The sequence below is a fragment of the Nipponia nippon genome, unplaced genomic scaffold (assembly GCF_047370975.1).
Source record: "Nipponia nippon isolate SJK-2023a ecotype South Korea unplaced genomic scaffold, ASM4737097v1 scaffold_1, whole genome shotgun sequence".
NCBI lineage: Eukaryota > Metazoa > Chordata > Aves > Pelecaniformes > Threskiornithidae > Nipponia > Nipponia nippon.
The window spans coordinates 141,187,520-141,205,988 of NW_028262290.1; the positions used below are offsets into that span (position 1 = coordinate 141,187,520).

The 18,469-nt window shown below is 37.8% G+C and overlaps 1 protein-coding gene across 1 annotated transcript in view; it reads right to left on the minus strand.

Annotated features, from left to right (window-relative positions):
• The window catches only part of VPS50 (VPS50 subunit of EARP/GARPII complex), a 97,885-nt gene that overhangs the window by 58,842 nt on the left and 20,574 nt on the right, over positions 1 to 18,469 (minus strand). Inside the window, exons 9-13 of the mRNA XM_087774818.1 lie at positions 16,899 to 16,981; positions 13,057 to 13,099; positions 8,885 to 8,983; positions 5,600 to 5,740; positions 282 to 417 (exon numbers count right to left, since the gene is read on the minus strand). Coding sequence (XP_087630944.1) covers positions 282 to 417; positions 5,600 to 5,740; positions 8,885 to 8,983; positions 13,057 to 13,099; positions 16,899 to 16,981 — 502 coding nt within the window. The remainder of the gene's footprint in view (positions 1 to 281; positions 418 to 5,599; positions 5,741 to 8,884; positions 8,984 to 13,056; positions 13,100 to 16,898; positions 16,982 to 18,469) is intronic.

Sequence of the window (18,469 nt, forward strand, 5' to 3'; positions counted from 1 at the left end):
TTCAGTCACCTACCACAGCTGACTTCCAACTCAACAATAAGCACTGTTTAAAATAAAACTGTTTATATCTGTAATAATGGCACATACACTTATTCATTAAAAAAATGAACCTTACACTGAAGACTACAAAAATCCAGTGAGTATTTAAGTACTTACTGCATACCATCAGCAATAATGCTGAAGGTAAGAACACAAAGGTACCAACACACAAATTAACAACTTGAGCATAAGAAAAGTTACTTCCAAATATCAAAAGTTTTGTTTCCAGAACAGTTTCTTACCAGAAGACACAGCTGCTGCCTCATCTTGGTCATGATTCTCATGCCACTGCATCGTTCGGTAGTAACTGAGCATGACTTCCCAGAGGGCTTTGCAGAGATCAGCAAGGCATGGAATGTAGCTGTCTGATGTAATATGCTACAGAAAAATAAAATAATATTGTGAAACTTAACAATTGTGTTCATTTTTTGCAGAGGCAAAACAAACCATACACAACCCTCCATATTCATACAGCTGAGGTGCTTGCGTATATCAGTTTCCTTTGCAAAAGTATTTGAGAGCTGACAAATGCCTGATTTTAGTCAGCTAACGAAACGCTGTCTAAAACTGCCAAGTTTATTTGTTAGTGCCTTTTTTTTTTTCAATTGGTCCATTTATTAACCACCTCTTATATTTATGGAACAGCAAGTATATACACGTATACATATATACGGAAGTAAAGGCACACAGTCTAATGGTCAGCACCATCTCACCATCAAAGAGGGATGCAGCCAGCCCTGTGACATGCAGACACCGTGTCAGTTCAATGATATAGATACTTGTACTTCAGCAGTACATAGAAGCCATCCTGGCTGATATCCCATTAGATTGAATGCTGTATAAAGAAGTAGTTTAAAAATAAACAAACAAACTTAGATAGCAGCTGTCCTACCTCCCCAATCCACTCTGCTCCAAAGAGCCACTGTGATTTCAGATCTTCATTAGGTGAAGAGTATCAACTTTATCAGAGAGATAAATACGCAGTACAGATATCTAAGATGAGACTGTCAGGTAAAGGGATGAATTTGAGAAGGGGCCTTGCTGGGTAAAGACAAGACTGTAAAATATATTGCTTGTTTGAGTGGCAATGGTAGGTTATCCTTGTCTCACTTGCTGTGAAGAAGCACAGTCTCACAACTTATAAACAAGGGCAGAGTCCAGCTGCACAAATGCAGTTTACATTACATTATTATTTAAAGGTCCTCAGAGAAGTCTGGAAATTAGCACTTCAAACTAACACTGTCGTAGAAAACAGTTCATACTTTCCCACTGCTACTTCAGTGTCCACAGTTGACTTCCGCAAGGCTAGTGAGCTTTTACCATGCGGGTGCTGCATGCTAACCCAAAAATGTATATCCAAGATGATATAAAAGCTTTGGCATTACAGTTACAATAAAAGTCTTAAAAAATACTAACAGCTTCTGCAACAGTGATGGCGACATAGCCACCAAAATAATCAACCATGGATTCTACAGAGAGCAAACCCTTAATCAAAGCAATCAATTCCCTCTGAATTGCATCTTCATCCACTGATGTAACCGTGGCTTTCTAAACACTGAGTGTCCTTCCTGAGCAATGAATTGCAACAAAACCTTGATAAGCTTGAATATTATGTTTGTTGGATACTAAACATTAGACTGGACAGATTTCTTCACAAATTCAGATGCATCACTTACGCCCCTCCTATTTCAGGTAAAAAAATTACAAACTACATGTCTTTACTTTCTATTTAATCATGTTCATGGTATGATGGACATACCATCCAAGCCATATACTCCTACACTCTGCTTATGATTAAGGACTCACAAAAACTGTTCATTAGCATTAATAGATGTCACTAGCAAAAGTATCTGGAGGCCTCATATTAATCATTATGTCTTTTCTGTTTGCTTGGCTATTTTTTAAATGAATTATTATTTGGTTCTGTTCCCTATCAAACCAGAGCTGCCTCAAGGATATAAATTAGGCATTTTGGACGCACCAACAAAAAAAAGAAAAAATCAAGTTCTTGGTGCATAAAAAAAAGTAACAAGTGAGAATACTATTTTCCTAAAACACCCTTTAATTGGAGAGTTGATATACATTACTGCCTGCATTACTGAGACACTTTAATCTCAGATACTAAAGGCCTTTGCTAACGATGGAACAAAATAGGGTAGTAAGTTTATCATTTAAACAGTAAGTTGCTCTGCCATTTCAACAACTGTTTCAGTAATTTTTTCAGCCAACTCATCAGAAAAATGTTACTTTTACTCTATTTCAGGGCTTTTAGTAGCTGTAAAATCTAAACTTTGGTTGTGCAGATCACTATACTTGAAGACATGTTGGCTTCCAGGTGGCCAGGAAGAAAGGACCACTTTCTAAATACCAAGATAATTCCATCTAGACTAAGGAAATAAACAACTGAATTTTTTTTGAACTTATGCTAGAATAAAGAAAATCAAAACTTCAAGATGAAGCAGCCTTATTCTCCCCTGCTCCAGTAGTATTCAAAAGGAGGAAGAGTTAGAGCATGGCATATCACTAGGAAAAGAAATGCTTAACAAGGAAATAGTGATGCAGAGTGCACAGGCACGTAACTTACGTAAATGGCTAAGAATTATTGAAAACATTATTCTTTTAAAAAAACCCACATTATTATAAAATCCATTATCTGACTTCCAGAAAAGAAACAAACAAAAAAAAATTAAAACAAAGACAAAAACCTCACCATAGTCCCTCACTACTCACGTAAAATGGAAATGAGCTAAATGAGTTCATTTAGAAAGATTTTTAGAAACACACAACAGGAGAACTGCTCAAAAAGGAAGACTTCAATTTTGTATGACTTCCATTGTTTAATTACAGTAAGCACTCCATAACCACTTACATGTTATGAGCATCCTGGCTTAACAGTGTAGACAGGTTGAAGAGGGTTCTCACTGGAACCAGAGCTTGAGAAAGAAGGCTCATATTTTAGTCTTAAACAATTTATTCCCTGACAACTGCATACACAAGATGAAAATCTGTCGGTATTTTTTCCATGAGAAGCTAGAAATGGAATTGCTGTGATAGCCCAGCTTATTCAGCGCTCTGATTTTCAAAAAATGCACTGCAACAGGCAACAACCAACACTGAACAGCACGGTTTGTAACAGAGACCAAAATTTCCCATCTGCAGCCTGTCCCTAAATACCTAATTGTTACGAAGAGAGTAATGAAATTTTTTTTTTCTAAATCAATAAATTTCAAGGAAATTACTGCAGAATTCATAGTACATTATAGTCCTAAAGTTTAGGTACCTTCCTTTATACAGACTGACAGATTCCAGCTATTGCAGGCTCACATAACTAAAGAAGCATCTCATGAGGGTGCTGCAGAAGGAAAAACAAATAGAAATAATGAGGTAATAATTTTGTAACCACACAGTTAAAGGCACTCTTTCTGTGTTACAAAATACGGTATTTCCAGTGATCTGAAAGATCCTTCTGCACTGTAGAGAATAAGGATTAACAGCAGCACACAATCTGTACTGTAGAAGATGCCAGGAGGAGCTCAGTAGTACTGTTTGTAAATGTAAATAAATGGGCTTAGTATCATAAATATTAGCAAAGAATGAGAAATAATACTAAAGGGCATATAGAAGTATAAAGCAAAAAAACTCAGAAGAAAAGTGCATTTGAAACTAAGAAATGAAAATGAAAACACCCTCTGAAGACTTAAAGCAGAAGTATGAAAGGGCTGCAGTCTGGAGAACAGAGATCACGGTTTGCTGGCTTTCTTCAACTAGAGTTCATCTCAGTGAACTGCAAATACAACCTATCTGGAACCTTACTCATTCTGTTCATTAATACTTATGTCACTCCCAATAAATTAATTTTTCATAATCCACTTTCACTCATATGAAGGGCCTTAGATTATGTAAGACTTCTAAGTCAAAGGGGCACCTCTTCACCATGAAATGGTTTTCAGTGTAGATGTGTTGCTGACTAGTGGAAGCTACACAATCCCAGGAGATCTGAGAAGTGAAAGAGCAGAAAGTGGATCAGAAAATGAACTTTTATCTCCTTGTGACTGTACTTTGATTTAATAAATCGCAACTGAAGGGGTGGGTCCTTGAGTTGATGAATTATGATGAGGGCTTAGCCTGTGACTGAAACAAATTAAGAACTTCCAAGATAGAGACAAAATTTCAAGTTTTAAATCAATATTACAACCACCTAAAATATCACACACTCTCTCTCCCCACCACTGAAGTTTAAAAAAACTTCTCAGGGTGTAACAGTAAGATCACAAGCGGAAGAATTAAAGAGTGAACTAAAAATACTACTCAAAAGAGAGTAATTCAGTCTAATAACATTTTAAAAAAATAAACAAAATATACCAAGAATATAAAAAAAAAACATGTCCTGGTTTCAGCTGGGACAGAGTTAATTTTCTTCCTAGTAGCTGGCATAATGATGTGTTTTGCATTTAGTAAGAGAATAATGTTGACAGCACACTGATGTTTTGGTTGTTGCTAAGCAGTGCTTACACTGGTCAAGGACTTTTTCAGCTTGCCATGCTCTGCCCGGTGCACAAGAAGCTGAGAGAGGGCACAGCCAAGACAGCTGACCCCAACTGGCCAAAGGGCTATGCCATACCATATGACATCATGCTCAGCATATAAACTGGGGGAAGTTGGCTGGGGGGCAGTGATCGCTGCTCGGGGATGGGATGGGCATCAGTCAGCGGGTGGTGAGCGGTCACATCACTTGTTTTTGCTTGGTTTTGTTTCTCTCTCTCTCTCTCTGTTGTTTTCCTTTTCATTAAAGTATTATTATTATTATCATTATTATCATTATCATTATTATTTCAATTATTAAACTGGTCTTATCTCAACCCACATGTTTTCTAACTTTTGCTCTTCCGATTCTTTCCCCCATCCCACCGGGCAGAGGGGAGGGTGAGCGAGTGGCTGTGTGGTGCTTGGTTGCCGACCGGGCTTGAACCACGACAACACGCAAGAAACTGCATCTAAAATCTATACGAGAGGCAAATACAGTTATGTCCAGTCTATGACCTGCCTAACATCAGGCTTTTGTATCTCAATATTACAGCTGTCCCTTATCTTGATACCAAAAGTGCAATGAATCTGATACAAAGTTAGGAGTAAAGGGAAGACTCCATTAAGTTAACACCTTTACAAGAATCCTTACTGAAATGCAGTATTACAGAAATGGTGAATACTGCCGAAATGCACTGAAATAAAGTTCAAACCTAATAGTGATTCCAGTAACTAGCATACTACACTGAAGACATGGGAATTTTGAAATATTGATCTCCTCTTTGTACCCTATGATTTACTACTTTACATTTAGATGGTGTGTACACTAACTCCAAAGTGCTAAGATTTAGTGCAATTAAAACCAGCATTAAGTCGTGAATAACCAATCTCTCAATTAGCCTATGAGTTGCATTAAGAAACTATAGTAGCTATTTATAGTTATTTTAATAACCGACTCCCTACTTACATAAGGTACACTTTCATCAGTGGAAAAATTCAGAATAAAAAAATACACATATATGCAAGAACCACATACTGTACAGAGGTCTTTGTACTGTAACTTCTGAAACTTGGTGTCTGTGTTTCCTGCACACAGCTCCACATATCCAAGGACTACTTGAAACACAGTGTTGTGAATGGCTTGAGTGAAGTGCATATGTAACTGGTCCATTGCTGTCTGAAAGAAAAGGAATAACATAACATCAAGTATTAAAACTCAATTTGTCATATGCCATAGTCTTTTAGTGTAGTCTTTTTCAGTACTGAACACAGGAGATTGTAAGCATGGCCTCCAATCTTTGTTTCAAAAATACCTAACATAGGTCTTGGCAATATTACAATATGGTAACATAGAAGAGTTCAGGTATTACCAGTAAAATCGGTTTCCCCTGCCATCTTCCCTCTATAACTCATCATTTTTTTGACATTATCACCAGCAAATATTAATTTCACATGTATAGAATATATTTAATTATAGAATTTACTCATTCATTCATTTACCCTCCCAATCATTGATAAATGTGTCAAAAAGAAATGAGTTGAGATCAGTGCTATTTTTCCCACTGGAAACACTTCCAACTAAAATAAAAATATTTCCCTTGCAATTAATAAAACTAAAACCACAATTACAAAGTCTTCAATCCATCTACTTGACGAACTGAGTTCTTCCTTGAAGAATATAAAGTAGGATTAAGTGTTACAGAAAGGCATGCACATCACATCAATAAACCTCTTACAAAAACCCTCTTTGCAATAAAAATAAAGTGACTTTTGTTAACAAAACTTACTTTTTTCAGAAAAAAATACCAGTGTATGTACTAAACACTGATGACTATATAGCATACAAGTTTTGCCATAATCATGCCTGAGTTTCAGGTCAGGCTGTTTCTCTGATCCTTTGTTAATAAACTGTACATAACGTTAGTCCATTTCAGACACTGAATTTTCTCACTGTTTCAAGATATGCTAATAATCGGTATATATGGTATATAAGAATTGATAAAATTTATTTGATGAGCCAGAATGACGTTCTCAGATCCTGCAGATTTGAAAACGGTCAGTTTCACTATTTGCTATTTGACATTCTCAGCTACTGACAAGAGCTGAGAACCTAATTACTCCCATAAGAAATGAACAAGCAGTTCTGCTTCACTCCTATTGCAAATAACCCATCTTCTACAGCTACTCCTAACTTGAATTAGTCAAAGAAAACAGAATGACAAATGAAAACATGGAAAATACTGAAGACACTGAAGGTTCTTGTCATTTTGTTTAATGAGGAGGGGTCAAATAGGAGATATTTCAATAATGATGCAATTAAATTCTTTTCAGGACAAGTTCAAAATACATACTTTAATAGCAATAAAAAGAATGTCAAAACCAAGTCATTCTTTCATGAGAACTGAGCAGGCAAAACTGTGCAGTAACAAGTAACACTTGTTTTGTTCAGAAACTTCATTTCTCTTGAACAAAAAAGTCTGCCTTTCTCAACATATCATGCATTAGACTCTGGAGCAGTGAATGCATTGTATCTACTTTTGTTCAGTAAACAAAGAAATTGCATACAATGCACTAACAAAGAAAAAGTCTAATTAGGCTTCTCCCCTGATTTTAAGATGCAGTCTTTAGGCACTCCAATAATTCTGCACATTGTCAAAGTATGGGAAGAGAAATCCGTTTCTATCCTATTGCAGAGTTACACTGTTACCATAGTCAAGCCATGGAAAAAGAACGCAACTTTGCTAGAAAGGTTCTCATTAGAGAGAAACAAAAACCAAACAGAAATTTAAAAACAAACCCAAAAAAGGCATTCTAATGTCAGACATGCTTCTGAATACTGCGAAACAACATTAAAAAGAACCCCAAGCATAATAAAGAAGGAATGGGGTTCTCATCCTGTCTTCATCAGGGGACAGGCACTTTGATGTGATCCTTAGCAATTAAAGCTTTCTGGAGGAATCTCTTATCTAAGCAAAACATCATTGCTACACTGGCACCACCATGTTTAGCCTCACTTTGTTATGAACACTGATCACTGATGGAAGATGCTTCCAGGACTTTCTCATCTCCTTACCTCCCTTTATTTCACAGGAGCTTGGTACTAGCTCCCACACTTCATATCTGCTTCAGAAGGAAACAGGTTCACTGCCTTCCCAGAGAAACCATCCTAAGCCTCAAGGCAGTGCACGAACAGAAGAGAATGACATCCTATCACAGAGTTTAGACCTACTCCTATTTACATAAAGAAAGGCTCTTAGGCACATGGAGATGTAACTTTAGGACATGTCCACAGTATAGGTTTGATATTTCATGTGTCATATTTTGTTGCCAAAAAAAAATCTCCTCACATCTTCATTCCTGTCACACTCAAAATACAATATAAAATGGGAACTCACACATACAAGGTACAGGTTGTACACAACTCAGTAACATGGCCCTAGCTATGAAAAATAGTACTCACATGCCCAAATACAAGTAATAATGCAAATACCATTATAAACAGCGCTGAAATACGGAACTGTTACAGTTATACCATGTCCAAAATGCTACATGTCACAGTAATAGACAGTTTACCTTTAGCAAGTATTGTTATCTGAGCATTATAAAAGCCTTTGTATACTCAGCAAGATTCATCAGCATTAGTGTGCTGGTTTTGGCTGGGACAGAATTAATTTTCTTCACAGAAGCTAGTATTGGGCTATGTTTTGGACTTGTGCCGAAAACAGCGTTGATAATACAGAGATGTTTTCATTACTGCCAAGCAGTGCTTACGCAGAGTCAAGGCCTTTGCTGCTTCTCACCCCACCAGTGAGGAGGCCGGGGGTGCACAAGAAGTCGGGAGGGGACACAGCTGGGACAGCTGACCCCAACTGACCAAAGGGATATCCTATACCATATGACGTCATGCTCAGCATAGAAAGCTGAGGGAAGAAGAAGGAAGGGGGGGATGTTCAGAGTGACGGTGTTTGTCTTCCCAAGTAACGGTTACGCGTGATGGAGCCCTGCTTTCCTGGAGATGGCTGAACACCTGCCTGCCGATGGGAAGTAGGGAATGAATTCCTTGTTTTGCTTTGCTTGCGTGTGTGGCTTTTGCTTTACCTATTAAGCTGTCTCTATCTCAACCCACAAGTTTTCTCACTTTTACTCTTCCAATTCTCACCCCCATCCCACCAGGGGAAGGGAGCAAGCAGCTGCATGGGGCGCAGTTGCCAGCTGGGGTTAAACCACAACAATTAGGAAAATAAATTTCCATCACAGTACTCAAAGCTTCACGCTGTTACACCACTGTTCTTTGTGACTTACTCAAAAGATGAGTACTAACCTGTGTTTTTCCAAGCAGCCTGTAAGCTTGTTGAACCTTTGTATAATGACAGATATCAAAGTTCTTGCATATTTTGGAGAGTGCTACGTCCAATTGTTCCTATATAAATGAAGGAAAAAAATGTATTAAACACTAAGTAAAAACAGGCCAAGTAATAAATTACTTAAACAATAGCAAGTGAGGAAAAGATGTTTATTTAAACAATCTGATAATTATGCTTGTAAAATAGCCAAGACTGTATATTACTGGACTACTCTGAGGTGCTCAAATGTTACTTCTTGCAGCCTACAGTACTTCAGTCTGAAATTTCTGTCAGCCAAACAGTTCCACCATTTCCAAGAACAAGCACAGTAAAAAGTACACTACTTCACTGAAGTCAAATTCAAAGTGATGTTTACTTCAAGAAGGTCTAGCACCCCAGCACGGCAGAGCTGGGATTTCTAACTTGGTCTACTCCCACTTCTAAGAAAAACCCATATCTGGGGAAAAAAAAATGAAAATGCTCCACAGGTGATTCAGCTCAAGCAACTCAATTATAGACTTCTTAACCCTCTGACTGCCATCTATTAAATGGAATTAACACTATCCGACTTAAAAGTTCATTGTGAAATAAGTCATTTATGGAGTACTATACCAGCACAATGATCAGTACCATAGGAGAAAAAAAAGAAAGCAGACGCACACAAATACTAGTTCTGCCATCAGAGCTGTGTCTGAGCATACTGAAAAGCTCTGCAATAAATGAAGTTCATCTACTATGTGCACTGAGTGAAAAAAAACTAAAATAGGATCATATACTTAATGACTGACTAATAAAGCTTCCAAGAATTTGCCCATGTAGCTTAATAACATAATTCTCACTTAGATGCTGCCATATATTCAGAGATACACAGCCTAACTCTAGTTATTTTTAATCAACAATGCAAGAAAAGAAAACAGGAATCAATAACATATAACAACATATACAGCTAGCAGATATTTTCTCTCCTTGCTAGTCACTAAAGCCATTTCAATTCTTATTATTTAAGGATCTTGCAATGTAGTCTTGCTCTTGCAAACAGAAACCACAGGAGATGGTTGTTTAGTCCCTATGTACTTTTACTTACTCCACTGGCAAATTTTCATTAATTACTTCATTAGCCACAAAATATTTATGGATCTTAAACCTAGAGATTTGGTGAGAGGTTTTTGTTGCTGTTGCGGGGGGTGTGTGTTTTATTTTGCTGGGTTTTTTAAGCAGATCAATATTTTCTTTAAATGTAAAAAAGGAGACTAGAGTACAATCAAAAACTGCATTTTTTCCTAAAAAAAACGGTAAAAGGACAAGTAACTTAAAGATTCAGAACTTCTTTAAAAGGTTACTCAGCAATTTGAATTTCAGCCATATACCAATTTAAAAAAATATTTTTCCTTCTCTTATGTCATGCAGAACAGCTGTACAAAGAGAGAAACACGGATATCAAACTGCCCATGAACAGAGCTCTTAAACACAGAGCACATTAATCTTTTCAGCTACAGTTTTCAACGGTTCCTTCCACTATATGCCACCCTGTATTTTATTAATATTAATTAGTAAAATATGATTCTATATTAATTAGAGAATGTATTTCACAGGAACACTCTATGAACCCCAGGATGACTTACATTTCTCCCATATGCATAGACATAATCCCAGTAGAAAATAAGATACTTTCACAGGAGGAAAATAAGATATTTCTATAAATTCACAAGTAATAAATAAAAATCTTGAATATGATTATTTGGCTAGCTGTGAATTGTTTTCACCAACCAACATGGCACATTTTACCAGACTTTAGTACAAGCAGAATTTGCTCTGCAAAAGTGTTACTGGAAGGAAGTAAAGATGCAAGCCTCCTTTCAAGCAACATCAATGTTTGCTCACAAGGAATAAATGGCAAGTAAATGAAAGCAATAGGAATGCAAGCTGAGTGATCTTAAAAAAAAAAAAAGAGAGATTAGTTTAATGACTGTCCTACGTGAGAGTGAGATGAAAACAGTCATTTCATTAGGTCTTTTGAACCAGACATGCTCTGAATAGAGCATGTATCAGTGAAAGAGTAAAAAACCAAAAAAAGCTTTGCAAGAAAACAAAAGTACAAAGGCATAAATGAAGGATATCTAACAAAGTTCTAATTGTACAGGGAATTAAATAATGAGGTACAATAGCACATGCACTAATCTGACTTTCTGAAGGGCACATAACCAGAGGCATAGAGAGCTGCTGGGATAGCTAATTCAGTCTCCTGCTATGCATTACACGTGTATGCATTACGTGCACTACCTGTCCATTATACAGATGTACATTACTAGACTTCTTAGAAAAAGCTTGCCAAGTTCCAGCTCAAAATTACCTAGCAATGGAGCATATTGGGTTTGTGCGGCAAGGTTTTGTAGCGAGGGGGCTACAGGGCTGGCTTCTGCGAGTAGCTGCTAGAAGCTTCCCCTCTCTCCAACAGAGCCAATGCCAGCCGGCTCCAAGACGGACCCGCCGCTGGCCAAGGTCGAGCCCATCAGCAACGGTGGTAGCGCCTCTGGGATAATGTATTTAAGAAGGGGGGAAAAAAACCATATGCAACAGCAATTGCAGCGAGAGGTAGGAGTGAGAATATGTGAGAGGAACAACTCTGCAGGCACCAAGGCCAGAGAAGAAGGAAGGGGAGGAGGTGCTCTAGGCAACAGAGCAGAGGTTCCCCTGCAGCCCATGGTGAAGACCGTGGTGAGGCAGGCCGTCCCCCTGCAGCCCATGAAGGTTAACACTGGAGCAGATAGCCACCTGCAGCCCGTGGACGACCCCACGCCAGAGCAGGTGGATGCCCGAAGTAGGCTGTGACCCTGTGGGAAGGCTGTGCTGGAGCAGGCTCCTGGCAGGACCTGTGGACCCGTGGAGAGAGAGGAGCCCACGCTGGAGCAGGTTTGCTGGCAGGACTTGTGACCCTGCAGGGGACCCACGCTGGAGCAGTCTGTTCCTGAAGGACTGCACCCCGTGGAAGGGACCCACGCTGGAGCGGTTTGCGAAGAACTGCAGCCCATAGAAAGGACTCATGTTGGAGAAGTTAATGGAGGACTGACTCCTGTGGGAGGGACCCCACACTGGAGCAGGGGAAGAGTGTGAGGAGTCCTCCCCTGAGGAAGAAGGAGTGGCAGAGACAACATGTGATGAACTGACCGCAACCCCCACTCCCCGTCCCCCTGTGCTGATGGTGGGGAGGAGGTAGAGAAAATCGGGAGTGAAGTGGAGCCTGGGAAGAAGGGAGGGGTGGGGGAAAAGTGTTTTTAAGATTTGGTTTGATTTCTCATTATCCTCCTCTGATTTGATTGGTAATAAATTAAACTAATTTCCCCAAGTTGAGTCTGTTTTGTCCATGACGGTAACTGGTGAGTGATCTCCCTGCCTTTATCTCAACCCACGAGCTCTTCCTTATATTTTTGTCTCCCCTGTCCAGTTGAGGATGGGGGAGCGATAGAGCGACTTTGGTGAGCACCTGGTGTTCAGCCAGGGTCAACCCACCACATGGAGTTAAAAGAATTCCTATTGTTCATTATCTTTTCTTTGGTCACCAATTTTCAGCAAGACATTTATCATTTTACGTTCATTTGTTTTTGCGATACTATCTACCAACTTAAATTGATCTGTCTAGTCGCATCTTTCCCAGCCATTCTTACTTCCTAGGGCTTATCACTGGCCCTATCCAGCAGTTTCCAGTTTGCTGACCTTTAAAATTTCAAGTGAAAGTGTCATCTCTTGTGTAGCTTATCCAAACCTATTGGCATGCTGCTAATTTACTTTTCACAACTATTCAGGGGTAGTCTAAAGAATTCACAGCAGTTCATGGACTGAAAACCACCATACATCATCATACAGGGAGCATACCTTTGCTTCAGTACTTCCAATGTTATGTGCCTATTTTATTTGACTGCTTTACCACTTAAAGTGGGCACAATTGGGGAGCTGGGCTCATAAGTTTGATAACACATTGCAGAGCATTTAGGTTGACTGCAGCACAAAAGTCTACATGAATAGCAATGACTATAGCATTCCAAAGACAGTATTTGAAGGAAATGTGCACGTTCTGTAATCGCTAATAACGTATTAGAAAATACCTAGAGATTAAATACTAACATATACTAAACATCAATATACTAATTCTTACCTCTATTTGTTCCAAGGTGTCTTGCAGTTTTGAATTCAACTCACTATTAATGAAAGCAAAATAAAGTTTAAAATAAAACTACTGATCATATTAACATTTCACACCAAGTTTCTTGTTTCCAAAAAAACACATTTGCCTGCTACTGAGCCACAATATAGTAATTTATCATAAATCATTAACCTGCTGTTACTGTGTCAGACAAGCATCACCACACTACTGGTATTACTGAAAGGCACTTACTGCAGGCATTTGCAGTAGTCCTAACACTTCAAGTTAAAATATCTGTTGCAGCAGCACAGTATCCTAGGTTTATAATGCAACAGTGTTAAGGAGGGCCCAGACAAGACCCCATCCTGCTAGGATTTAGCCAAGCATTCAAAGACACTCCTAACCCCCAAGAAACTCATGCTCTACATGTTTTGATTTGGCACTGTGGTCTACAGTAGAACATATCCACGAAGGTCAGGGCTGTCAAGGCTTTGCGAACTATGGTACAGTAACTTTTATTTGTTGCTCAGGAAACCCTTACGGAAACATTATAGGAAAAAAAAGAACTTAAGCTTACACAACTCTCAGAAAATCTTTTTAAGACGACCATTTCACTTCTCTGAGCTATATTTCGTATGGAAAGATTAACAAAAATAGTTACCATAAGAGAAACTATTTAGGACAAAGAAAAGCACAACCGCTCCTTTCCAACAATCAACTTTAAAAATTTCAGAAGACCAGACAGAAAAATAAGACACAAAATACAACTACTATGTTTTTGTTTGGAAGGGTCGAAGCAATCAAGAAATAGGCATTTGCAGTAGTGTGCTTCAAGCATGGAAAGCACAGAGTTTTCATGGAATAATCACCATACCTGATTTTAGTCAACTTACTTCTGTGCTCTGAATCTTCTCCTAAGGGGCCTACGTTAACTATCAAAAGATAGATTCTAGCTTCCCTACCTAGTTCTCTCCACTTAAATGACATGCCCATCACCCCTTCCTTTTTCGTTCTGTTAGATAACCTGGATACAACCCTCCAAAGAAAGGTTACAAGTGTCCAGCTAAATCTATATATATTTTCTAGGCCAGAATTATAAAGGTAGTGCTTGGACATAATGGCTACATGATTATTATGAAAGCTCATTTACCATAATTGAGAATTCAATTCAAGGCATTCATTTCGCTCATAAAAAACGTGTTAGAAGTCTTTTTTTTTGCATCCCCATCCATACAAATCTAAATTAGTGCATTTTTAGAAGGCACATTACTGCAACATAACAGAAGTAACATTTTGACCCAAATGCAACAGACGAGTCATCCTATTATGACACTACATTTTCCTACAGGTTTTTCAAGGGAGTCTACTCACATCAGAACTGATCAACAAGCAGAGGGCAAAAGACTTTAATTTATGTTTTTAAACAAAAATGAATCACATAATGCAAGCATTCCCTAGGAAGAAGACAATGGAAAACAAAAATAATAGACAGCCAGCCTATTATTTCAAAGGAGAATAAGCAACCACCCTTAAAACCAAAGAAGTCTTAGCAGGGAAGCCGAAGTGCTTGCCTCTTCAGATTATGTATACACCAAAATAAAAAAAAATTATACACTTCATAGAAAGGTTTAAATCCCCTGCTGTTTAAGAGCTACACCCAACTCCTACCACCACCTAGCAAGAAAAATGTGAAGAATGATCATACAAAGGAAGGCGGCGCTGATTCTTGTCATATGGACAGCATACAACCAAAGGGATACCGTAAAAACTTCATGGTAAAATACAAAGGTGACGCCTCATATAAGCACATGTTATAAATGCTAGCACGTGTCTGTTTTCTTGACTAGCTGTTTTTTACTGCAGCCCTAAACAGAAATGCAAAGAACCCATTTATCCATTTAGCCCAATCCCCTGCTAGTAAGACATTATTCCATACAACACATATTGTCTCAGACTTCTTCAAGTAAAACAGTGCAGAGACTGAAATGTATGCACTGGGGCTGGGATTTACAGCTAAAATGTCCTGCTCTCACAATGCAAACAAAAACAAGCTCAAAAAACTCTCTCAGATAAAGAAGCAGTGATGATGATTTCTGTCATCATCTTTTATTTCAAGAAATGGTCTTCTTGGATGCAAGGATATCCCTTTGAGTGCAACAACAAAGTAAATCCACACAGCTACTTGTCACATATCCTGTCAGTATGCTATCAGATTTAAAACAGTATGACTTTTGCAGTTAAATATTCCAAATGGCAAAAACATGAACTGTTAGTTTAAGTTCCAAATTTTGCTACACTGGGCATAGTGTAGTGGAGATAAACTTTGAAGCTGCAATAAAAGCTTGAAGTGAATCAACAGAAACTTTCATATCATTTACACAAAACAGAATTTAAGTCAAAGAAACTGGGTAATTTAACCTAAATCTCGAAAGAGCAAGGTTTTCCAGATGAGCACTGTAAGATTCTAAGAATTCAAGCTGCCTTTTCAAGCTGAATAAATGTTGCTAATTTCTCCAAAAGAAAAAAAAAATGCAGGAGATATGCAGAATAAGTCAGATTCATGTTTCGAGCCACAGAGCATCTGAAAGAGCAATAAATACTAAGGAGAGCTTACTGAACAGTATAGATGAGACTGCAAGACCCATCTCTCTACAGAAGGTAGAGTCAAGCAGAGCCAAAGTTGTTCAGGAGTCATCTTGCTTCTCAACAACTAAATTGTCAAGGACTGAGGGAAATCAGTCATTTTTCCTCATTCAAATAAGTAAGAATAGTTTTCATTCACTACTATATAAGGAAGGGATTCAAAATTTTAATATATGTAGGCAAATGTTGGCTGTACAGTCAATTTATATCCACACACAAGTTTTATCGAACTAAAAAGAAAGCAAAAAGCAGCTTTGAAATCTGACTTCAGAATAGAGAGGGGCTTATTTCCAGGTACACTTTCTAACTTTATATACTTTTTTGATGCATCTTCAGATCCTGCAACAACTACACCTCAAAAGCAGATCCTAAACTGACATCGAGGATTATGGGTAACTACTCTGCAGCTGCAACAAACCACACATTTAGAGGACAGAGGGAGGCAAAGCATGTGTTTTCATTAGATTTTGGCCCTTCTAGGTCAGAGAGCATTCTGACAGATCAATCAATGTCAGAATTTTACCCACAAATTTAAAATTCTAATTAAAAACAACACAAAAAGAAAATCAAAATTCACTTCATTTTACTCCTTTATTGCCATATCTATTATGACTTTGAACTTAACGTTTACTCAATTCTTTTTTTTTTTTTCCTTTCTGAAAAGCAATAGAAACATCAAGTCTTTCTAAGCTAGGAACTGCAGATATTTGAATTAGTTCTGGTTCTGAAAGCAATTTCTCTATGACAGCATGAAGCTCGGCACTTGCTAATTTCATTGACAAGAATCAGGGTAAGTTATCCTCCACAAGCCATCTTGCTGTAGGTAAATTAATTCCAGAATATAAACTTGCTTATTAAAAAAATTAGCTCAGGTATCTCTAGGCTGCATGTTGTAGTACAGTATAATTCAGTCTTAGTCGAAACTTTACCTACCAACATTCTACAACAGTTACAAAACAATGACGTACTCCAAACATAGATTATATCATGTTATGATTGTGAAGATTGGTTAGTAGCGGTACATGGAGGAGTGAAACTACTGAGGATGCTTATGCTTTTATTTATATGCTTATGCCTCAATTTTACTTTTCTAAGCAGAAAATTAAATTTCAATCAAAGCTGCTTTAGAGAATGAGAATTTATGATCACTGTTTTATACCATTTACAAATAAAATCATACAGAAGCTGAAATCTGCACAATGTCACCTTACCTTATACAACTGTAGTGTTTGAAAGTACTGGCAGCTTTCTGGCATTCCAAGCACAGCTGAATAGCTCCTGGATAGTCCTCTTCCTTAGGATAAAATACGATGGAAAGCTAATTTGGCTTTTGAAGCAAACACTGTAATACCCATTTTTGCTTGCATGCTTATGTATAAACATTAAAAACAAAATATTTTGCCTCTTACATCTATACAGTAAAGTTAAAGAAAATGAGTGAGAGTCTACTGCAGAACTTAATGTGCAAGCAGTTTAGAATTAAAACAGACAACGTTAGCAACATCTGAAAACACTATGTATTACATTACCTTATACAAATGACTTGCTGTTTTTCCTTATGCATTCATACAAAACACATCAGAAAGTTTTTATTACAAAACAACTAACATCTTCCCAGTTAACTTTCAAACCTTTGTTAATACAATATGATCTATTCATGAGCAAGGAAAGAGGTAAGTTCAGGCACTAGCAGGTTGTTGCCATATTTTACAAAACCTAAAAAGACACAAGGAAGACACTCCAACATTATACCCAAATAAACACTATTTAATTTGACACATTCTATAGCTAATTAGAAATGATTTTCAAGACAACTGGCTCACACAAGGCCCCAGGACAAAAAGAACATACCTTAGAAAAAAAATATGGAACTACTGTGCTAATTTATAAGAAGAATACCCAGTAGGTAGACAGATCAATCAGGAAGTACATGAAGATGCCAGCACAAAACCAAAACAAAAACATACACACAAAAATGTAAAACCCCAGGATCTTGCCAACAGAACATGGGCAGTGCCTTGGGTATAACTACTATTTTTGTGGTCTATTAGATATGAGGCCAGAAAGGCTCTTGGAGGAAGGAAAACCCTCTTTAATAACTAAGAGCTTTCCTTTTTTGTCCTAATTACATCTGTTATATTACGTGCTTCAGAGAGCTCAAATGCAAAGCTGTTACTAGAAGTTCAAAGTCATTGATTGAAGAGTAAAAACGCAAGGGCAATTTATATTCAGCTATTATCGTAAAGAAGTTTCTGAAATGAAATTGGTTTTAACAGCAGCATTCTAATACAGATTAAAAACACAAAAAAACCCACACACATTATCCATTAGATGAAAACAGAACAGTACATTGGTCTAAAATGATTGCTGCATTTACAGTTCTTTGCATCTTTCTCCATTGGAAACCTGGTACTTGCTCCATTAAGTCTAACAGAGCTCAAATCAGAAAGCCTGCTTGCATAACATATATCGCTAATATACTCCAGATGCAGCTCACCCCTGTAAGTTATTATAGGTTTTTTTAGTTGGGAATCCTATCTAGATGTTCCTCTGGGAATGGCTACTAATAGCTCTCATGCATATTCCAAGCTACTAACTTCTTCTTGGAGTAAAGACAATAAATTGGCCAATATCTGGGATACCTTATTGGGAGCAGACCTGAGCACAGCTCTGAAACAGCACTTAGCCAGAAAGGGCAGTTCCAGCCATTAATCTTTAAAAATCACTTGCAAATTATGATAATCAGACATTAGGGTCTGGGTGTGAATGCAGCGCCCACACC